A 24,207-nucleotide genomic window follows, 5' to 3' on the forward strand; every position below is an offset into this window, starting at 1 on the left:
CTTTGAAATCATTAACTCAAGACCATTGGAACTTTTTTATCATCTAATTTAAGGTCTGCGGACATGAGATGCTTGCTCACAGAGCTGTTCTTGCTTGCTGCAGTCCTTACCTATTTGAAATTTTCAACAATGATAGCGATCCCCATGGGTTTTCGCATGTGAGATTTGATGACCTGAACCCAGCTGCAGTTGAAATCTTGATGAACTATGCCTACACTGCACAGTAAGTGGTGTCTCTGAAATTACATTTAGTTATTTAGAGTAGGGCTGTAGTCACAAACACTTGGATAACCTGAAAAACATTATACTTGGAAAGCTCTATAATCACAAATGCAGATGCATACTTGGCTCCAAGAATAAAATGAAACTGTATGGAAGTGGGTTATTTCAATTTTCATTTGCCCTCTTTAAAAACTCTGGTCTGCAGGCTAGATTCTCACAGGACTGCCCTATGTTCAGCAGCATCACTAGTCATCAGTTGAAATTAGAAATTTCTGCTGATTCGAGCCATTCATCTCAATTAGTCTTCTAGTTACTAACTGAGCCAATTTAAGGATTTTTTTCCCCCTCTTCACAAACATGCAACTTCACAACTGTTATTTTCGAGTCCTTTGTTTCACTTAATCCACAGTATACAAGAAACAGTAACTAGTGATAGGTTATTAGTATGTAGTCATCTACTTGACTTCTATCATTTGATTCATAAACCTCTTTCTATATCTAGGCTGAATTTGTCTTCTCACCTACCTTGGCATGATAGTTTTGAAGTCAAATTGCTGTTTTCAGTACAGAATTTATCTTCCATTTCCAAAAAAAGTAAAATATCTTATTAAAATCCTTTAAAAACATATTCATTCCCCCCCCCCCCCCCCCCCAATGTTTCATCTTGGTTTTTTTCCTGCAATGTTTATACGTTTTTTGCTCTTCATTCCATTTTTTTTGTCTGAGTTAGTTGCGAGGATTGACATTTTTTCAATATCCAGAATGAATTCATCTTTGAGGTCTTCAGTGGACTTATTAACAACTTTCTAAAAATCAATTTAACTTTCAGGCTTAAAGCGGACAAAGAACTGGTAAAAGATGTGTATTCGGCTGCAAAAAAACTGAAAATGGATCGAGTGAGACAGGTGTGTGTCTGTGCGTAAAAGGTAATCTACTAGATTTTGTTTTTGTGTGGGACGGCAGTTGTGGCTTTGCCAACAAGGAGTTGTCCACAGTAGTTGTAAACTTTCCGTTGGTCAATTTGTTTCCCCTGAAAATGGTTTAACACATTTACACAGTATCATTTGACTTTGAAATTGGATTCAATCCATCCATCTCCCTGGTTGGTTGGTTGCAAATATTTTGCTTTGTCACTAGATCTGTAGTGAGACAGACTTAACAGTCTACTAAAAGTGTACTGTGGTTGCACTAAAGTCAAGAATATTGCTTTGATGTATACATAAAAGCTCTGCAGAGTAATTACTTTTTTATTGGTAAGCGGGTGAAAAGTTTGTTTTCCCTTGACCTGTTTTTGTATTAAATATTACGTCGTACCCCATGGAACTTCACTGCATCTGCTGAGAAGTTAAACTAATGCAAGAATAGCGGCATGATTTTTTCATTGTTCCTGGCTTCAGTGTGCTTAACTACACAGCTTTTCAACTACTGACAATTTTGATGCATACCAGAAACAGCTTTACATTGGAAAAAGTGACAAACGGTACAGTGGCGTAGTGGTTAGCACTGCTGTCTACGGCACTGAGGACTCTGTTTCGATCCCGGCCCCAAGTCACTGTCTGTGTGGAGTTTGCACGTTCTCCCTGTGTCTCCGTGGGATTCACCCCCACAACCCAATGATGTCCACGTTAGCTGGATTGGCCACGCTAAATGGCCCATTAATTGCAAAAAAATAATTGGGTACGCTAAGTTCATTTAAAAAAAAAAAAAATACATTGCAAAAGTGATGGTATAAGTGCACTTGTGTTTTTGTGTCGTTCTAAATGGCAGTGTATTTGTACCTGTTTTGTGATTTTTATTTAAAAAAATTTAAAAATTCCTTGGTTTTCCTTCATGTCACAATATTTTGTGTTTGGTGACTCCTTGTTTTTATTGTCACTGTCCCCTCAACCCATTGAATTGTTAGAATAGTTAAAGTGCTAACTTGTTCTAATGTAATTTTTAGGTTTGTGGTGATTATATACTATCCAGGATGGATGTCCAAAGCTGTATTTCTTATCGGAACTTTGCCAGCCAGATGGGTGACACGAGGCTGTTGGGTCAGATTGACAATTGCATTCAGGAAAACCTATTGGAAATTTCAGAACAAGATGAATTTCTAAAACTTCCACGGCTAAAGGTAAACAAAATAGAAATGGAGTGCTTTTATTGATGGTTTAATATGTTAATGATCCTAAGTTTGGGAAAGTTTAAACTTGCTATATTCCAAGCACAGTTTATGATTGGTGTTTGTTATGCTTTCTGGCCATTCAATTTATTTAAAAAAAACATTTTATTGAAGCCATTTTTAATAGATACATATTCCCAAAAGTACAAAAACCAACCGTGGCAACAGGTAACAAAACCCCTCCCTACATTACCACCCCAACCCCCCAGCTGATGACTCAATACTTTAAAAAATATTTCTCCCCCCCCCCCCCCCCCCCCAATTAAGGGGCAATTTAGCATGACAAATCCCACCTATTCTGCACATATTTTTGGGTTGTGGGAGGAGACCCATGCAGAGATAGGGAGAATGTGAAAACTCCACACCGACAGTGGCCCAGGGCGGGGATCGGACTCTGGTCCTTGGCGCCATGTGCCACCCTTCGATACTACTCCTTAACAAAGTCGATAAACAGCTACCACCTAGGTGAATGGCTCCTCCACCCCATGGATGGCAAACTTAACTTTTTCCAAATTCAGCTGTCAAACCAATCGTCCCAGCAACCACCAGGCGGTTCCAAAATCTGTCTCCAGGCTATTGGGAGGCAAAGGCCAAGACATCGGCCTCTCTCCCCACCTGAGCTCCCGGATCCTCTGACACTCCAAATACCGCCACCTTCGACTTGGAGCTACCTCTACCCCCCACAGTCATGTAGGCTCTATGCACCACATAAATTGGCCGAGACTTAATCTAGAACATGACGAGGACACATTCACTTTCCGCAAGGCTTCCCTCTGCACTCTGACCCCAAACACCTCCCGCTTACACCTAACTTCCTTCATGGATACATACAGCTCCCTCTTCATCAGCTCCTCATACATATCTGCAACCCTACTTTTCCCAATGTCGACTGTTAATTCATCTTCATGGGAGGTAAGAAAATTCTATTTAGCTGCCATACTTGGAATTTTGTTCAATTTTAACTTTGTACTAGCTACAAACATGCTAATTGCACGTAAATACTTAACAGACACTACTTTCATTGAAGCTATTTCTTTTCAGTTGGAGGTGATATTGGAGGAAAATGTCTCCCTGCCAAGCAATGGTAAAGTTTACACAAAGGTAATCAACTGGGTGCAACGTAGTGTCTGGGAGAATGGAAAAAACCTGGAAGAACTGATGGAAGAGGTTAGTACAACAAAAAAGAAGTGATGTTTGTGATTATGTGGAGGCTTGCACCTATTACAGTGTGATTGATAAATCTATGATCCTAAAGAATTTAAATTTTGCTGTAGGTGCCCCTAAGCTGAGAAAGTGGGGGTGTGAAGGTGAGCAGTATAAATTGTTAGTCTTTTTTTTCTGCTCTGCTCTATGTTGCATTATTTGTGAAAATCTTTGTTTTGAAGCATTTGTTTTGCAGTGTAGAAAAAAAAAAGCTTTTAGAGAAAGGGAGAAAAGGTACTTGTGTTTAATTGCTTCCTTCCACAGCTAATCCATGTGAGTAAGTACAATATTCTAATTTCTCTCCCTCCCAATTGATTTTTATTTCCTTAGGTTTAATCTAACAAAAGTAGGAACTTCAAGTCTGAAGAAAATGGAAGATGCTGCGAGGGTAGTGACTCATAAGGAAGCAGCGGCCTTTCCCTAAAGTCTGCAGAATTTTGCTTTGGGCAAGAGTTGATTTAATGGTGTTTGCTCCTTTGCAGGATTATTAAGGTTACTTGCATTAATATGTTATGACATTGTGGCAGAATCTGCTTATTGCTGTTGGGGTAGTTTGTGATGGTAAAACTTGGTTTATTCTAGAAAATGTTGCCATTCTCTGAAGGGCAGAAAGCAGGATAAGTTAAATAGCTTATAAGGTGATTGAGATTCTTTACTCTGGTAAGTCTGTTTTCTAATTGCAATTCTTTATTGCAAAAGCTGTGAAGTGTATTCACTAGATGACTTGTTAAACAATTATTTAGCGAGGTTGTATTAAATTTCCATGTGATTACTTGGGAACTGATGTTAGAAATATTTGCACCTGGTTGGCAGGACAAAAACAGTCACGGCCCAACATTTCCATTCTACGTGAGCTGCCTTCCACCTGGCTTCATCTTAATGAATCAATATTATCCTTCTGTTCTTTTCTTGCATTATGTACTTATGCTGCCTATCACACTGCTTCTTTATACTTCCCCGTCTCTTTCTCCCCATTCCAAGTCTAGTTTCCAAGACCTGGTTGACACCAGAATTATTGGGTATGGGAACGTCACTCTGGGAATGGTGATTATGGGAAAACTAGAAGTTTTTAAAACAGCACAGTTTCCTTGGTTAAAGCACAGAACGTAAATATTTAGGACTAACTCAAATTGAGCATCTATTCACTGTTTCATCCATCTGTTCTGTACATGTTGTCCATGCTGCTGTATAATTGTACTGCACGTCACTGTTTTTGCTTTAATAGGAAGATCACTTCCCGATTTATTATCTCTTGTATGCAAAATCAAATTTCAAATTGGTTGGCAAACAGTGCCTCAGTACTTTTTTTTCTAGAACAATGAACTGTCTGCCATATTGAGAGTTTATATTGGTAGTTTGCTCAAGAGCACCTGCTATATTCGAACTAGATATCAATTGCGAGGCCAGCTGAAGTTGAGTGAAGAAACAATCATTTTCCTGAAATTGTGTTTTAGTGCATACTTCTAATACAATTGCAGGCTGGGATGTGAATATACATAGACAAACAGATGTGATGTGTGACAGTAGCATTGTTTGAGTCTTGGCAGAAACAGTATAACTAAATGCAAATGTTTTTCCATGTGTGATATGTTGGTATATTTTTGGCTGAATTTACTGGCATTGCTAGTTAAATAGAAGATAGAGAGCTACCAAGTAAATACATGTTTGGAGGGGATGGGAATGTTTCATTGTGATTTTCTAGTTGAGCCTGTGCAGATTAGAATACTATGGTAATTGTGTGGCCAGGATCAACTTGTACCAGGTTCAGTGTGTTTGGAGACTCCATAATCCAGAAGTAGTGCAGCTGTCAAGATTTCTCCCATCTAGCAGCATTCCAGATGAGAAATGTTTTGCTTGTAACTAATGCCTGAATGTGTCTTGATTTGAGACATTTTGCCTGTAAGCAGGAAGCTGACTCAGATTTAAAGATTGCCCTTTTTCCAGGAGTATTTCCAACCATTACTCTTTGGTCTGGTCCTTTTTTGGTCAAATTTCTGACTTTGTAGTTTCAGGTTAAATGAGCTGATCCTTTGCATAGTAGTTTTACCCAAATTGCAAATTGGTGTGGCAGTGACTGACATTTTTGTAGATGGCTTGGTGAAATAAAGTCTCCTATTTGCATTATTTAAGTATGGCTAGTCTTTTATAACTTGCAGGCTATAAATCAGGTCCCTGGAATGAGAAGAGATACAAACCCAGAAATTACTCTGAATATTTGTTCATCTTCAAAGGCCAAATAATTATCATCTGTGTACATTATACAAGAAAATGGTTGTCTTCAAATCATTTGTGTTCCTGCAATTCCTGTATTTCGTACACAATTCTTTCTAGCAACATCAGTGAAATTTTGCAGTGTGAAAGAAGGTTCCTGCCTCATTTTTTGTCGGTGAATCTACTCTGCCTCTGGTATCCAAAGCAGCGGAGTGTGAAAAGAAACGATCATCCATTTGCTTAGAATGACTTTCTACCATCGTGCAAATGACTTAATTTTCTGTCAGCCAACTACAGTCCTCTTCAAGAAAGCAGAGACTTCCAGCACTAAAGGACTAAAAATAACCAAGAGCTTATGTGAACTAACTTGTTGCTATGGAAACAGTAGCCACATGGGTGTTTGTTGCTGTTTTGCAGGTTCAAACCTTGTACTACTCTGCTGATCACAAACTGCTTGATGGGAACGTACTAGATGGACAGGCTGAAGTGTTTGGCATTGATGATGACCACATTCAGTTTGTGCAGGTACTGAATATTAAAGGGTGCACATATAATAATTAGTTGGGATGGTACATGCAATTCCCACTAATTAGACAAGCACAGAAATCTCATTTTGCAGCCAGTGCAGTGCACAGTTCTTGAGCTGTTTTGTCATGCATAATGTATATTAAACTGGAGAACTTGGGATATAGTGGTTGGGTTGAGATGCATCTGACAGCTCGTCTTTGTAGTATCGTAGAATTCCTCCCTGTATTTGAGGTATTTTCTCCCCTGGCCAAGCATCCTTCCATAGGAAGGAAGGGCAAGTAACCTGTCGAGCTTTGGCAAAATTGCTTCTAGAATTGTCTTGAGATGTATGTTGAGTAATTTTCTCCTGCTTTTGGGGAGATGCTAAGCCTTCAGTTGGCACCATCCTGGATAGCATTATTTGTCGGGTCCGACTAGGAAATTAATCGGTGTGGAGATTGATGGCGTCTAAACTGTATATAGTGCTATTTGCCCACGTGCTTTTATCAACTGGCCAGTGTTTGTCTGCATTTGTATTGAGATTTGTGGTGCTTAGTTGTGGTACTTCTGTTGACTTTAGCACCATTCACAACCGTCTGCTTAACACATATTGGCAACGGTGTTTATTGGTAGCCCATTCAATAAAAATAGGTTTGAGGGAAATAATTAGGAAGCTGTTTTGGGAGTTGATAGTCAGATTTCTTGCATATGATTCAGTAATTTGGGCATCACGTGGGAATGTGGTGAAGGTAGAGATAAATGCAGGTGCAGCCTAGCTAGGTTTTCTAGCTGCCCATTTGATTTTACAGAAGAAATCACCGCGGGAGAGCAGCCATCGGCAGATACATAGCAACTCTGGAAATCTGTGTACTCCAGTGCAAACAAACAAAGATGAGTGGAAAATCATTGCTTCAGAAAAAGCATCATGTAAGTTATACAATTATAGCAATTTTGCATTGGAAAATTTGTTTAGACCAGTTTTAAGGGAGACTAAATTAAATGACGTTTTTGTTCAAACTACACTTCTGCTCTTAATTTCTTGTGTGTTCACGTAGCTTGACGGGGTGAGGGGCAAATAATGGGAATTTGTCTTCCCCATTCAACCTTTCCTTTATCGGAAAGGTTTGATCCACCATAGTTGGAGACCAGGCTGAAGTTGCATTTATTTGTATATAAATAGCTACTCACTTGCTAATGAATCATTGCTTTGTTCTTCAGGCACAACATATCTCTGTTTGGCTGTTTTAAATGGTGTGCTGTGTGTCATCTTTCTTCATGGTCGCAATAGTCCCCACAGTTCACCCGTCAGCACTCCATGTCTAATCAAGAGTATAAGTTTTGAGGTTCAGGCTGAAGATGAAGATGACAAACTCTTGCCCCCCATGCAGTATGCACGTTCTGGTCTAGGAACAGCAGAGCTGAATGGCAAACTCATTGTTGCTGGTGAGTCCAAAGTATTCCAAAAAAATTATTGCTCCTTTAAACTTAATGGACATTTTGGCTGGGATTCTCTGCCGGCGTGATTCTCCATTATGCCGGCGTCCGAGGGTTTCCTGAAGGTGTGGGGCTTGGGGAAACCCCATTGACCGGCTGGCATAAACAGAATCCAGCCGGTTGGGGCAGAAATGTGGCGGGGCAGAGAATCCCGCCCCTCGTCTTTTGGAGGATCCTTTTTTTTTTTATAAAGCATGTATTATCCAAAAGTGGTGGTTATGCTAGATCATTACCCCTTAAGTGGTTGGTCATTCTTTATATTAGAACTTCAAATCAGTCATGTCATATTCAGCTCAAGGGAACATAGTTGTGGTTTTTTGAAACCAATTCTCTACCCAGGACACCTGTAGAAGTTCCGCCGGATAGTGTCTGAGGTCCAGCTGCTTCATCAATGACCTTTCCTCCACCTTAGGGAAACATGGTAGCACAGTGGTTAGCACAGCTGCTTCACAGCTCCACGGTCCCGGGTTCGATTCCCGGCTTGGGCCACTGTCTGTGTGGAGTCTGCACGTTCTCCCCGTGTCTACCTGGGTTTCCTCCGGGTGCTCCGGTTTTTCCCCTCAGTCCAAAGATGTGCAGGTTAGGTGGATTGGCCATGCTAAATTGCCCTTGGTGTCCAAAAAAAATGGTTGGGTCGGGTTACTGGATTCCAGGGATAGGTTGGAAGTGTGGGTTTAAATGGGCTGCTCTTTCAAAGGGTCGGTGCAGACTCGATGGGCCGAATGGCCTCCTTTTGCACTGTTAATTCTATGAAATAGGGATGAGATGACGTAGTATTATGTACCATTCACCACTTCAAGGATGAAACCGTCTGTGCTCACATGCAACAAGGCCTGAACAGTGGTCAGACTTTGGCTGATAAGTAGCATGTAATATTCACAGCACACAAGGGCCAGGCAATGGTCTCTTCCAGGAAATATCTCTGCTTAATGATCAATAATATTACTGTCGGGGGTTGCTTTTTTAGATTGTGTTTTGTACTTAACCCTGTTGGGTTCTTTTTTCTTTCTCATTTTGTTATTGATATTTTATGAAAACCTTTGATAAAAATTATTTATTTTAAAAAAAAATAGTATTAACTGTCACTGAATCCCCACCATTTACATCCTGGTGATTATCATTGACCATTGTCACTGAATCCCCACCATCTACAACCTGGTGATTAGCAGTGACCAGAAAATGAACTGGATTACCTGTATAAATACCGTACCTACAAGCGCATTTCATTCTGCAATGAGTAAATTCGCCACCTGGCTACACCAAGCTTGCCCACCATCTACAGGTTATAAGTCAGGAGTGTGATTCATCTGAAACTAGTGTCTTACACTTGCACTGCCTGACGACTGGGTTGGTTGAAATGGATTAGAAAATGGGCTAAAAGGCAAGATAGTGCAGAAGTAGTGACAGACTGTTATGGAGATGATTCACAATTTAACAAATATATTCGGGAAGGTTGCACCATCCATGACTAAGGAAGTTGAGGGTGGTATCAAATTGAAACAATGCTGCAAAGATTAATAATAAGCCAGAAGATTGGGAAATCTTTATTAACCAGCAAAGGATAACTTGGAGAAATTGGAATATGAAAGAAAACTAATGAGAAATATGAAAATACAATAAAAGCAGGTAAACAGGAAAAAAGTAGCTAAGCACTGGGTCCCTTTGGAGGATGAGACTGGGGAATTAATGGGAAACCTGGAGATGGCAGAGGGTATAAACAAATATTCTATCTGGCTTCACAGTAAAAGACACAAAAAGCATCTTCAAACAGTAAGAAATCAAGAGGCAAAAGGGAGGGAGGTGCTTGTTCATGACCACGAGGAAAAAATACAGGGATAACTAATGGAGCAAAGGCTGACAAGTTCCCTGGACCTGATTCCATGCATCCTAGGGCCTTGAAAGAAGTGGCTGTAGAGATGGTGGATGAATTGTGCAAGGTCCCAATGGATTGGAATCTAGCAGTGCTGCTCCAGAAAACAGCGAGACAAAGCAGGAACCATTACTGGCCTGACATCTATCATTGATAAAATGCTAGAATCGATTGTAAAGGAGGTAGTAACTGTGTTTAGAAAAATCATAATACAATCAGACAGCCGCAGGATCTATGAAAGTGAAGCAAGGTTGGTAATGGGGAACAAGTAGGTGTCGTGCACCGTTGGATCTTCAGAAGGTACTGTATTCTCCATGCTAATAAATCATTCCCAATACAAGCTCTAATAACTTGTGGAACCACCTAAAAAGTTAATACACAAGACAAGAGTTTGTGGTGTTGGGAGTGATTTTTACTAGTGTGGCTAGAGGATTGGCTAAGTAGCAGAAACAGGATAAACGAGTCATTTTCAGCTTTCCAAATTAATAAGAGCAGGATCCGTGCTGGGGCCTTGACTATATTTGCAAATATTAATGACTTGGATGAAAGGACTTTTGTTACAATCCCAGGTGATATAACTGGATGGGAATGGAACCTTGGCTCAATAAAATGTGAAGGAACAGTCAAAGGACCGCTAATTAGTTTTTCTTAAATTAAAAAAAAGAGCAGCCAATCCTTATCCCCAATTTAGCATGGCCATTTTTTCCCTATTTAGCATGGCCAATCTACCTACCGTGCACATCTTTGGGCTGTGGGGGCGAGACCCGCCCAGACACTGGTAGAATGTGCAAACATCACATGGACAGTGACCTGGGGCAGGTTTGAACCTGGGACCTCACCTGCTAACGACATGGATTATAACAATTACAGACCAGTTTTAAGATCAGCACTGATGACATTACATTTGAAGCTAAAATGGTCTAATTAGCGCCCACAGTCCTAGTTTTAAAACAGTGATTTGCTGTGATCAAATGTAGTCCACTCTGAACCCATGTTAGTCTCTGGGTTTCGCCTCAGAATCTCTCTCTCTCTCTCTCTCTCTCTCTCTCTCTCTCTCTCTCTCTCTCTCTCCCTCCCTCCCTCCCTCCCTCCCTCCCCCCCCCCCCCCCCCAATTGCATTCCAAAGCCACTCTATTTTCCAAAGGACACTTTTAAACCGAGCTTCCGCTCCACTTCTAGCAGTGTATCCACTCTATAATTTTGTACCAACCGTTTAGATTTCCTTTGTCTTGACTGGCTTTCACTGTGAATACAAACTCTGATAACCAGCCTGTACTGTTTGCCCAATTACTTTAACATTTTTGCAGACTAGTAAGACATGACCAAATGTTAGGATTGCTTTTAGAAATCTTTTTAGGATTGCTGTAGAAATCTTTAGCATAGCTTTAGAAACATGACTTTTTACCAGCCAAACCCTCAGTTATGTCTGTGCTGCCCATGAACAGTTTTCTTAAACCAACCATCCTTTAGTTCCTCGGGAGTTTGCTTTCTTACATTTTGCTGTTTTGAGTAGAACTGCCTTCTCGCTCTCTCTGTTTCCAACTGCTGTTAGAAGAGCTGAAGGAAATGTTTTCCTTCTGGTGGTCTATCTGCACCTGCTGCCCTGACTTCCAGTTAAATCTAAAGATCAAAGGAAAGTTTCCCCCCCCCCCCCCCCCCCCAACAAGGTCCTGCAGTTGCCGAGCAACTATATTTGCTCTTCACGCCGCAAAGCACTATATCGCCATAGAATCCCAGTTTGAAGCGGTACGGTGGTACTGCAGGCCTCAACGCCGTGCCTGGCCCTGGGTCACGCTGTGTGGAGTTTTCACATTCACCGTGTCTGTGTGGGTCTCACCCCACAACCCAAAGACGTGCAGGACAGGTGAATTGGCCACACTAAATTGCCCCTTAATTGGGGAAAAACAAAATTTAAAAAAAGAATCCCAGTTGGAACTAAAACCAACCCCCAGTTCCCTCACACAAACAACGTTGTCCAGCAAGAGAGAAGTCCCAAATCATTTGTAGTTATAATTTTGTTCACATCATCCTCCCCGCAACTGTGGGATTACAAGAAAGCCAGTTATCACAACAAGATGGTACAGATATGCACGGATCTAAATTTGCGTGAGAGCAACACTCCGATGGGTAGTAATAATTGACATGGAATGTGATCAGTCTGGGCTAATGCAGTGGATTGACTGGGGAGGTTCCTGGTGAGTTAATGTGCTTGTCAGCTAGGGGAGATGAGGTCATTGCTGGGTGGAGTTCAGAAGGTCAGGAAGGCAATGAGTTTGGAGGGGCTTAAGAGAAAGGAGCCAATTTCTGATCTGCCTGACCCGGAGTCCACAATTCTTTCCAAGTAGGGAGAGTCCACAATTCTTTCCAAGTAGGGGGGAGTCCACAATTCTTTCCAAGTAGGATAGTTCGAAAAAGAGCATAACAGAATAATACAGCGAAGAGGCCCTGTGGTCCATTGAGTCTGCACCTACACATGAAAAACAGCTGACCTGCCTACCTAATCCCATTTGCCAGCACTTGGTCCACAACCTTGAATGTTATGACATGCCAAGTGCTTATCCAGGTACTTTTTAAAAGGCTGTGAGGCGGGAACCTGCCTCTACCAGGCAGTGCATTCCAGACCGTCACCATCCTCTGGATAAAAATGTTTTTCCTCAAATCCCCCCTAATTCTTCTGCCTGACCTGGAACTGTGTCCCCTCATAATTGACCCTTCAATTAAGGAAAACAGCTTCTCCCTTTCCAGCCTGTCCATGCCCCTCAATCTTGAGTAATAATATTTTAAAGCAGAGCAATGTTGTCTGAAGACAAGGAAGAGGCTGGACCAACCTAGTTGAAGCAGCTATTTGAAGATATTCAGCCAGAGCCTGAAGAGGTTCCAACCAGAGCCAAATGGGGTTTAGAAAAAAGGTACCATTCTATGCCCTGATAATTTTAAACTGGATTAAGAACTGTGTTTTTTTTTGTTGTTTAATAGGAAGTTGTATTGTTGTGGTAAGGGGTTAAGTGATTCGTTTTGGATGTGAAGTTGGAATTTTAATATTGTATTCATAATAATGTTTTGCTTTAGAAATACTAAAACCCTATTTTTAAAGCACTCTGGGAGCAAATCCTTCTTTCTGCAGTCTTAATAAACTGAAATATTGGGGTTTTGGTCCAGTATCCTCGCCACTGTTGTGGTCTGGGATTGTAATAATGTATACAAGGTGGTGGAGAAAGTGCAAATCAAGCAGTTGCTTTGTCCTTGGTGGTGTCAAGAGTGTTATTGCAGCTGCACTCATCAAGGCAACCAGAGATTAAAGGGAAATGTGGTCATTTGGCCCCTTGAGCTCCTGCACCATTCAACAAGATCATGGCTGATCTATTGTGGCCTTAATTCCACTTTGCAGCCCGTCTCCTTTGCAGATCAAACAATTCAGTCATGAATCCAAATAATTCCGCCTCCACTGCTCTGCAACAGAAATCCAAGGACTATTGACCCACAGAAGAAACTCCTCCTGATCTCCATCTTAAAATGAAATATCATTGATTTTTAAATTTTTCCCCCACGGTTATAGGTTCCCAGAGAAAAACGTCCTCCGCATCTGCCCTATAAAGCCCTGTGTATGATTCAAGGTCACACCTTCTTCTAAATAAGCATAGGCCAAACCTGCTCAAACTTTCCTTATAAGGCAACCCCTTCATTATAGGAATTAGCCTAATGAAACTTATCTGAACTGATTCAAATGCAAACATTCCATAAGGGACCAAACTATACACAATACTCTACAGGGCATAGGTGTAACCAGACCTACAGTTAATAACAACAATAATAATCTTTATTGTCACAAGTAGGCTTACATTAACGTTGCAATGAAGTTAGTGTGAAAAGCCCCTAGTCACCACATTCCGGCGCCTGCTCGGATACGCAGAGGGGGAATTTAGAATGTCTAAATTACGTAACAGCACGTCTTACGGGACTAGTGGGAGGAAACCGGAGCACCTGGAGGAAACCCATGCAGACAACTGGGAGAACGTGCAGACTCCGCACAGACAGTGAACCAGCTGGGAATTGAACCTGGGACCTTGGTGTTGTGAAGCCGCAGTGCTAACCACTGTGCTACTTTTGTTGTAGCGAGACTTCTAAATTTATACTCCATCTCTCCTCCTCCTCCCCCAACCTTGCACTAAAAGCCAATACTTCATTTGCATTTCTGATCACTTGCTGTACTTTGCATGCTAACTTTGTCATTCATATACAGGCACACCCAGATCTCTCTACTGCAGCTTAGTACTAGCTCTCTCCACTTAAATATACTTTTTTTTCCCCATCAAAAATGGATAATTTCACATTTTCCCACATTATACTTCATCTGCCAAACCTTTGCCCACTCAAATTATATCCCTTTACAAACTTATTTTATCCTAAACTTGCTGTTGTACCTTTACATCAGCAGCAAATTTGGCTAAAATACCAATGTTAGGGAAAATAAAGGTCGTTTTAAGGGATTTATATCTGTAATGGTAAATATTAGAAATCTAGACCAATATAGACAACGTTGTCTAGGTTTGGCAGGTGAAGTATAATGTGGGAAAATGTGAAATTATCCATTTTGATGGGGAAAAACAGTATATTTAAGTGGAGAGAGCTAGTACTGTGCTGCAGTGCAGAGATCTGGGTGTGCTTGTACATGAATGACAAAGTTAGCATGCAAAGTACAGCAAGTAATCAGAAATGCAAATGAAGTATTGGATTTTAGTGCAAGGTTGTGGGAGGGGGAGGAGAGATGAAGTATAAATTTAGAAGTCTTGCTACAACCAGAGTAGCACAGTGGTTAGCACTGTGGCTTCACAGCGCCAAGGTCCCAGGTTTAATTCCCAGCTGAGTCACTGTGCGGAGTCTGCACGTTCTCCCAGTGTCTGCATGGGTTTCCTCCAGGTGCTCCGGTTTCCTCACACTAGTCCCGAAAGACTGTTACGTGCTGTTACGTAATTTGGACATTCTAAATTCTCCCTCTGCGTATCCGAGCAGGCGCCGGAATGTGGTGACTAGGGGCTTTTCACACTAACTTCATTGCAACGTTAATGTAAGCCTACTTGTGACAAAGATTATTATTATTAACTGTAGGCCTGGTTACACCTATGCCCTGTAGAGTATTGTGTACGGTTTGGTCCCTTATGGGATAGGTTTGCATTTGAATCAGTTCAGATAAATTTCATTAGGCAAATACCTATGCTGAAGGGGTTGCCTTATAAGGAAAGTTTGAGCAGGTTTGGCCTATGCTTATTTAGAAGAAGGCGCGACCTTGAATCATACACGGGGCTTTGTAGGGCAGATGCTGAGGACGTTTTTCTCTGGGAATCTATAACCGTGGGGGAAAAGTTTAAAAATCAAGGATCTTTCATTTTAAGATAGAGACCAGGAGGATTTTCTTCTGTGGTCAATAGTCCATGGATTTCTGTTGCACAGAGAGCAGTGGAGGCTGAATTATTTGGGTTCATGACTGAATTGTTTGATCTACAAAGGCTGCAAAGTGGAATTAAGGCCACAATAGATCAGCCATGATCTTGTTGAATGGTGCAGCAGCTCAATGGGCCAAATGACCACATTTCCCTTTAATCTCTGGTTGTCTTGATGAGTACAGCTGCAAAAACACTCTTGACACCACCAAGGACAAAGCAACTGCTTGATTTGCACTTTTTCCACCACCTTGTTTACATTATTACAATCCCAGACCACAACAGTGGCGAGGATACTGGACCAAAACCCCAATATTTCAGTTTATTAAGACTGCAGAAAGAAGGATTTGCTCCCGGAGTGATTTAAAAATAGGGTTTTGGTATTTCTAAAGCAAAACGTTGTTATGAATCTATTATGAATACAATATTAAAATTCCAACTTCACATCCAAAACTAATCACTTAACAATTACCCCTTACCACAACAATACAATTTCCTATTGAACAACAAAAAAATAAACATTCAACTCTTAATCAAGTTTACAATTATCAGGTCATAGAATGATACCTCTTTTCTAAAATCGATTTGGCTCTGGTTGGAACCCCTTCAGGCTCTGGCTGAATATCTTCAAATAGCTGCTTCAACTAGGTTGGTCCAGCCTCTTCCTTGTCTTCAGACAACATTGCTCTGCTTTAAAATATTATTACTCAAGATTGAGGGGCGTGGACAGGCTGCAAAGAGAGAAGTTCTTTCCCTTAATTGAAGGGTCAATTATGAGGGGACACAGTTCCAGGTCAGGCAGAAGAATTAGGGGGGATTTGAGGAAAAACATTTTTATCCAGAGGATGGTGACTGTCTGGAATGCACTGCTTGGTAGAGGCAGGTTCCCGCCTCACATCCTTTTAAAAAGTACCTGGATAAGCACTTGGCATGTCATAACATTCGAGGCTGTGGACCAAGTGCTGGCAAATGGGGTTAGGTAGGCAGGTCAGCTGTTTTTCATGTGCAGGTGCAGACTCAATGGGCCACAGGGCCTCTTCGCTGTATTATTCTGCTATGCTCTTTTTCTAACTATCCTACTTGGAAAGAATTGTGGACTCCCCCCTACTTGGAAAGAATTGTGGACTACCCCCACTTGGAAAGAATTGTGGACTCCCCCCTACTTGGAAAGAATTGTGGACTCCCCCCTACTTGGAAAGAATTGTGGACTCCCCCCTACTTGGAAAGAATTGTGGACTCCCCCCTACTTGGAAAGAATTGTGGACTCCCCCCTACTTGGAAAGAATTGTGGACTCCCCCCTACTTGGAAAGAATTGTGGACTCCCCCCTACTTGGAAAGAATTGTGGACTCCCCCCTACTTGGAAAGAATTGTGGACTCCCCCCTACTTGGAAAGAATTGTGGACTCCCCCCTACTTGGAAAGAATTGTGGACTCCCCCCTACTTGGAAAGAATTGTGGACTCCCCCCTACTTGGAAAGAATTGTGGACTCCCCCATACTTGGAAAGAATTGTGGACTCCGGGTCAGGTAGATCAGAAATTGTCTCCTTTCTCTTAAGCCCCTCCAAACTCACTGCCTTCCTGCTCTTTTCCTGCCCTTCTGAACTCCACCCAGCAATGACCTCATCTCCCCTAGCTGACAAGCACATTAACTCCCCAGGAACCTCCCCAGTCAATCCACTGCATTAGCCCAGACTGATCACATTTCATGCCAATTATTACTACCAATCTGAGTGTTGCTCTCACGCAAATCTAGATCTGTGTATATCTGTACCATCTTCTTGTGATAACTGGCTGTCTTGTAATCCCACAGTTGCGGGGAGGATGCTGTGAACAAAATTATAACTGCAAATGATTTGGTACTTCTCTCTTGCTAGGAGTTTGGCTTGCCAATACACTAGATCTCTGGTGCTCTAGCCAGTTTTTGGAAGCCATTTCTTTCCCACTCTTACAAAAGGGCTACTTTTAGATATTGGGTAGTTAAGTTGCACTGTCAACATTGACCAAGCTTGATGATACCAGAATACTTTTGAAGAAAAATTAATGAAACGACTCTAATTTCCATTTTCTTTGATCCTATTTTTCTTTTTCATTCTTCATTCTGCTCGGTTGACGCCTGCATTAATCTCACAAATATCCCAGCTGTAATCTGCCATTTAATAAAATGAATTCTGTTCTACAGTGTAGAATCTTGTTTGTAGATTTGTAAATTGGCATTACTTCCTGAAATATCTCCGATTTCATTTTGGCTGGTTTAGGTGGCTACAATCGTGAGGAATGTTTAAGAACGGTAGAGTGCTATGATCCTGCAACTGTTGGATGGATTTTTATTTCACCAATGAGAACACCACGTGCACGATTTCAGATGGCTGTGTTGATGGTAATTGACCAGAACAACATCATTGTCGGAAATTTCTTTGACGCACTTCTAAACGATTATATCCTTTTTATAAAAGCTGATATGAGTATTTGTTTTCTAAAAATTTATTTTTGAGTTTTTAAATGTACAATACAAATATGAACAAACAATGAGATAAAGAGAAAATAAGTAAAACTAGACCTATTTACACATAGATCGACTTCAACTATTTGCATAGCTCTATCAGTTTCCCCATTTATCTAAAATTCCCTCCTTGGGTTTGCAGTGGCGATTTGCGATCCCCTGCGTTTCGCTTCCCATCAGTTGTCCCTTTGCTTTTGTTCTCTTTGGTTCGGGTTGTTGTTGTGTCTCTTGCACCCCCCAACCCCACTCCATCGTGACTACGCCCTCCTGATCTTTGGCTTCTTAGATGTTGGATGCGAACAGGTCTTGGAACAACCAAGTGAATTTTGTGTGGAAGCCTTCTGACCTTCGGGTGGCAAATTTGGACAGCCAGTCTACAGCTTTGGGTGGTGCTGCTGACCGCCAACCGAACAGGATCTTCCAGTGGGCGATTAGGGAGGCAAGGGCGTCGGCCCTCCTCCCGATGAATAGATCTGGCTGTTCTGATACCCTGAAGACTGGCTAGTCTGATACCCCGAAGACTGCCATTTTCAGGCATGGCTCCACCCACGTCCCCACCACCTTGGACATTGCCTTGATGAAGGCAGTCCAGAACCCAGCGAGTCTGGGACAAGACCAGTACATGTGGCCATGGTTGACTGGGCCTCCTTGGCACTGTTCGCATCTATCCTCCACCTCTGGGAAGAACCTGCTCATTCCGGTTTTGGGTACGTAGGCTCTGTACCACTTTTAACTGTATTAGGCTTAGCCTTGCGCATGTGGAGGTGGAGTTGACCCTGTGCAGTGCTTCGCACCAGAGTCCCCACCCTATTTCAAACTTCAGGTCTTCCTCCCTTGTCTCTTCCAGCTGAGAATTCCCCCCCCCAGCAGTCGCCTGTAAATGTCACCAGTTTCCTTTCCCTAAGATGTCCGCGTCCGACAGGCCCTCTAGCAGTGATTTGTCACGGTGGTCGTGAGTATGACCCTGTTTCCCATTGGAGGAGGGATTTTGATTTGTAGGTACCTACGTTAGTTTCTCCCTCTTACCCCCCCCTCCTGTCAGCTGGAATCTTTCTGTCGTCAGCTCTTCGAGGGTTGTTAGCCTGTTCTTAATGTAGAAATCCTTAACTGTCAGCGGCCTCCGGTCCTGTCTGCACCTTTTTGAAGGTGCCGTCCATTGTCACCGGCATGAACCTGTGGTTGTAGCAGATAGGGGCATTATCTGACATTTTGGTTAACCCGAAATGCTATCGCAGTTGGTTCCGCGACTGGAGTGTTGCTACCATCACTGGGCACGTTGAACACTAATTAGGTGGGTTGGAAGTGCTGCTGTTGCGAGGGCCTGGAGAGAGATCCCTCTGCAGGAGCCCTCTTTCATAAGCACCAATGTGGCTTCTGGCGCTTTATCCAGCCCTTTTCTCTCTGCAGTCGCTGCCCAGTGATAATATTGCAGGTTAGGGAGAGCTAGGTCACCCATAGATCTTGTTCTCTGCAGTACCCATTTTGGGATCCTTGCATTCTTCTCCTTTCTCTCTCTCTCTCTCTCTCTCTCTCTCTCTCGCTTCCCCCCCCCCCCCCCAAAAATCATCATCTGTTTGTCCAGTGAGTAAAAAGGCTTTGAGGATGTAGATCGGGATGGAGTTAAACAGGAAGCGGAATGTGGGCAGTATGTTCATTTTTATCTCCTGCACCCTCCCCGCCTGGGAGTTTGTTCCACCTCTGCAGATCCTCCTTAACTTTCTCCATCAGTCTGGTCAGGTTCCACTTGTGGATCTCTGTAGTCGTGAGCGATTTGGATCCCCAGATAGTGGAATTTGTGACTGGCCTGTTTAAATGACAGCCCCTCCAGCTCTGCCCCTCCCCCTTGCAGGTTCACTGGGAAGATCTCGCTTTTGCTCCAGTTCAAAGTTTGTAGCCCGAGAAGGTTCCAAACTCGTTCAAAAGCGCCATGATACCTTCCATGCTGCTTCACTGGTCCAAGATGTAGAGGAGCAGGGCATCTGCATAGAACGAGACTATGTGCTCTCTGTCTCCTCTGGATCTCTTTCAACTTCTTTGCTGCCCCAAGCGCAATTGCTAATGGTTTGATTGCTCAGGCGAACAGCAGCGGGAAAAATGGCCGTCCCTGCCTTGTGCCTCTATGCAACTGGAAGTACTTGAACCTGGTGGCATTTGTCCGTACGCTTGCCGTGGGAGCGTTGTGCAGGAGTTTCACCCAGACGGTGAACCCTGTTCCTAGCCCAAACCGCTCCAGTACATCTGAGGTACTTCCATTCAACTCTGTTAAAGGCCGTTTCAGAGTCCAGGGAGATGAAAAATGAAATGAAATAAATCGCTTATTGTCACGAGTAGGCTTCAATGAAGTTACTGTGAAAAGCCCCTAGTCGCCACATTCCGGCGCCTGTTCAGGGAGGCTGGTATGGGAATTGAACCGTGCTGCTGGCCTGCCTTGGTCTGCTTTAAAAGCCAGCGATTTAGCCCAGTGTGCTAAACCAGCCCCCTGGATAGGGTCATGATCACGTTCAGCGGGCACCTGATGTTGTTAGCTGTCTACCCTTGACTAAGCCCGTTTGGTCTTCTGCAATCACCTCTTGTATGCAGTCCTCCAGCCTTTTAGCTATGATCTTGGACAGCATTTTTGTATCGACGTTCAGCAGCAAGATGGATCTGTTGGAACCGCATTCATTTGGGTCTTTCTCTTTTGAGATTGAGGCGTATGCTATCAAATTGACGGCAGTGTGCCCCTCGCCAGTAGATTTATGAACATTTCCTGCAGGTGCAGGACCAGTGTTGTCGCAAATCCTTTGTAGAAGTCTGCCGGGAAGTCGTCAGGTCCCGGTGCCTTCCCTGCCTGCCTGGGGCTAATACTCCCCCATGACCTCTCTCAGTTCTAGTGGTGCTTCCAGGGCCCGTTTCCTGTCCTCCTCCATGACTGGCATGTCCAGTCCATCAAGGAACTGCTTCTTCCCCGAGTCCCCTGCTGGGAGCTCCAAGGTGTACAGCCCATGATAGAAAGCCAAACGCTTTGTTGACCGTGTCTGGTTCTGCTACTAAGTTGCTTCTGCTGTCCCAGATCTGTGCTATTTCTCTCATGGCTGCCTTCTTTCTCAGCTGGTGAGCCAGCAGCTGGCTATCTGTCTCTGTGCTTGTACAGGGGTCCCATGCCTGCCAGAGTTGGTGCACTGCTTTCCTCGTGTAGAGCAGGTCAAAGTCCATCTGTAGCTTTTTCCTCTCTGCTAGGAGCTCAATGGTCAGGGCCTCGGAGTATCACCAGTCTACTTCCAATATGGAGCCAAGTAGCTGTTGCCTAGCCACCCTCTTTTCCCTGTCTCTTTGTTCTTTATAAGCTATAATTTCACTCCTGATCACAGCCTTCAGCGTCTCCCAGAACATGGAGGGTGAGACCTTCCCATTCTGGTTATTAGTAATATACTAGTCTGTGATGATTTTCTCGCAAAAAGCCTTGTTGGCCAGCAGGGTCTTGTCCAACCTCCATGGGGGGGCATTGGGTACGACCTGTCTCCAACTTCTCATCCATGTAATGTGGAGCCTGGTTGGAGATTACGATCGCCGAGTATTCCGCCCTTACTAGCCCTGGAAGCACCAAATTCCCCACTACAAAGAAGTCGATCCGAGAATAGACATTATATATTTGGGAGAAGGAGAACTATCCACCACCCCCTTCTATTCCATCAACAGGCCTTTGCCATGTTGGAGGTATTTCCTGTTTTGGGATTCGATCTGTCTGTCCATGGGTCCTGTATACAGTTAAAGCTTTCTATCCCCCACCCCACATGAGCAGTCGTTGCGTATCTGTCGGGTATTTCCGCCATCGCCTTCTTTCTAAACTCCGTGTCATTCCAGTCGGCAGTGTACATGTTAACGAGGACTACCGGTGCCACGTCTATGACACCGATGACCTACTGTTCCCCATGGTCCATAATAGTGTTTGTCGCCATGAACCTCATCCTCTTATTTAGCAAAATGGCTACCAACCCCCCTCCCCCGGCCCTCGTCAGCAGCAGGAATGGTAGGTCTGTCCCACCCAGCCCTTCCTTGCCCATAGTCGGTCCTTCTCCCTCAGATGCGTCCCTTGGAGGAAGACTGTTGGCTTTCATGTTTTTCTGGTGGGCGAAGACTCTGGATCATTTCACTGGGCCTTTAGTCCCCTGACGTTCCACGAGTATTTGGTTTTAAGTAGTAATGAAAAGGGTGTGAATGTGTGAGGGATAAGATCAATTAGTTCACAGATTACACAAAAATTGGCAGTGTGGTAAAAAGTTAGGAGGAAAGCGTAAGATTACAGGATGATATGGATGGGCAACACAGTGGCAAATGGAATTTAACCCTGAAAAGTGTGATGTGATGCATTTTGGGAGGCCTAACAAGGTAAGGGAATGCACAATGAGTGATGATCAGAGTGACCTTGGGTGCATGTCTAAAGGTCCCTGAAGGCAGCAGGACTGGTAGATGAGGTGTTTAAGAAGGCATGTGGGATTCTCGCCTTTATTAGCTGAGGCATGGAATATATGACCGGGGAGCTGTATAGAAATGCTTGTTCGACCACAGTCTGCACACAAAAGAAGGATGTGATTGCACTAGAAATGTGCAAAGGGGATCATCAGGTTGTTGCCTGGAGAGGCTGGTTAGATTGGGGTTGTTTTTCTTCGAGAAGGCTGAGGGGGGACCTCATTGAGGTGTGCAACGTTGAGGGATATAGGGTAGATGGGAAGAAACATTTGCTCAACAAAATTTTTTTCCAATTAAGAGGAAATTTAGCATAGCCAATCCACCTACCCTGCACATCTCTGGGTTGTGGGGGTGAGACCCACGCAGACACTGGGAGAATGTGCAAACTCCACATGGACGGTGACCCGGAGCTGGTATCGAACTTGGGTCCTCGACGCAGTGAGGCAGCAGTGCTAACCACTGGGCCACCGTGTTGCCCTATAGGGCATAGATTTAAGGTAATGGGCAGGAGATTGAGGGGATTTGAAGAAAAGCTTTTTCACCCGGGGATGGTGGGAATCTGTAACTGACCACCTCAGGGTGTTAAAGGTGGGAACCCTGACTACATTTAAGAAGCATTTGGATGAGTACTTGAAATGCCATCGCATAGAAGGCTACAGACCCAAGTGCTGGAAAATGGGATTAGAATAGATAGGTGCTTGATGGCCAGCACAGACACGGTAGGCTGAAGGGCCTCTTGCTGCGCTGCAAAACTCTTGACGATGTCTCTAATATAAAATCACATTTTTTAAAAAAAAAACTTATCATGGAAGAATATGTTTAATTTCATAACCCTTTTGTGCTTTCCAGCATTAGTTTTAATCTGTCCAAATTACTACAGATTGAAAATCCCTTGTGCCGAAATGCTTGGAGCTGATTTCTTATCCCAAAATGCTTGGTGCTGATTTCTTATTGGATTTTTGAGATTTTCCCCCTCGGATTTTGGAATATACTGCGCTTGTGTGACGCATGTTGGGAGCTGCGTATCGATGTCCCGGGGTCAAAACAAAATGCAATTTTTGGGATAAGGGATGGTCAACCTGTAGCTGTATACGTCTAAGCAATTCTCAGGCATTACGCCTGAAGTTCCATCTTCCAAATTCTTAAAATTTGTCAAATTTTAAGTGTCATGTGTTTTGTGTCTTTTACCTTGTAGGGTCAGCTGTATGTAACTGGTGGGTCCAATGGCCATTCGGATGAGCTTTGCTGTGGTGAGACTTATAATCCAAATACCGATGATTGGACTCCTGTGCCAGAGCTCCGAACCAATCGTTGCAATGCAGGCAAGTGTTTAGTAACATTCATTAATGTAATGGCTGACTTTTTGATAAGCAGCTAGTAACTTAATTCTGATTGGTTGACAGGTGTCTGTTCCTTGAATGGAAAGTTGTATATTGTTGGTGGCTCAGATCCATATGGACAGAAAGGGTTGAAAAACTGTGATGCCTTTGACCCAGTTTCAAAAACCTGGACAAATTGTGCTCCTCTAATTACACGTATGTCAATTCTTTAACAAATACATAGCTGTGCCTTGAACCTTTATAGAAGGGAGCCTTTTGGTTTAAAGCTTACTTGCAAAACATTGGGAGATCTTTGGATTGTGTATTTTATATGCAAGAGCTTCAATTAATGAGCAATGTTAACGCAACAACATTTTGGCATTCAATCCTTTTACAAGAAAAATGGTTACTTTTGCCATACAAATTAGGTCGACATCAAGCTGCTGTATGTGAATTGGATGGTTACCTGTATGTGGCTGGAGGTGCAGAATCCTGGAACTGTTTGAACACTGTGGAGCGCTATAATCCTGAAAACAACACCTGGACTCTGGTTTCATGCATGAATATGGCTCGCCGTGGAGCAGGTGTAGCTGTCTACAATGGTAAGAGTAGATTCATCTTGATATCTGGAAACTGTTGTTTTATCACCAGGTCAACATAATTGACACTTGATGAGAATGGAGGGAAAGGATGAGTGATATTCAAGAAAATCAGTTACTTGTGAACTTTGTTTTCTGAAAAACAATCAAAAGCATCAAAACCCGTGTAAACGTGAAGAACTTCGATCCCCTCCTGCGGTTTTATAAGTAAAATTAATCTCTAATTTCT

At 43.0% G+C, this 24,207-nt stretch overlaps 1 protein-coding gene across 3 annotated transcripts in view; it reads left to right on the forward strand.

The window, feature by feature from the left end:
• LOC140426455 (influenza virus NS1A-binding protein-like) overlaps window positions 1-24,207 on the forward strand; it is a 39,941-nt gene that overhangs the window by 14,206 nt on the left and 1,528 nt on the right. For all 3 annotated transcript variants that reach the window (XM_072511252.1, XM_072511254.1, XM_072511253.1), the window contains 11 exons: window positions 54-223; window positions 1,052-1,127; window positions 2,165-2,338; window positions 3,428-3,553; window positions 6,218-6,325; window positions 7,117-7,234; window positions 7,526-7,750; window positions 17,367-17,488; window positions 23,256-23,382; window positions 23,464-23,595; window positions 23,808-23,981. In XM_072511252.1, coding sequence (XP_072367353.1) covers window positions 54-223; window positions 1,052-1,127; window positions 2,165-2,338; window positions 3,428-3,553; window positions 6,218-6,325; window positions 7,117-7,234; window positions 7,526-7,750; window positions 17,367-17,488; window positions 23,256-23,382; window positions 23,464-23,595; window positions 23,808-23,981 — 1,552 coding nt within the window. The remainder of the gene's footprint in view (window positions 1-53; window positions 224-1,051; window positions 1,128-2,164; window positions 2,339-3,427; window positions 3,554-6,217; window positions 6,326-7,116; window positions 7,235-7,525; window positions 7,751-17,366; window positions 17,489-23,255; window positions 23,383-23,463; window positions 23,596-23,807; window positions 23,982-24,207) is intronic.

The sequence above is a fragment of the Scyliorhinus torazame genome, chromosome 7 (assembly GCF_047496885.1).
Source record: "Scyliorhinus torazame isolate Kashiwa2021f chromosome 7, sScyTor2.1, whole genome shotgun sequence".
Lineage (NCBI taxonomy): Eukaryota > Metazoa > Chordata > Chondrichthyes > Carcharhiniformes > Scyliorhinidae > Scyliorhinus > Scyliorhinus torazame.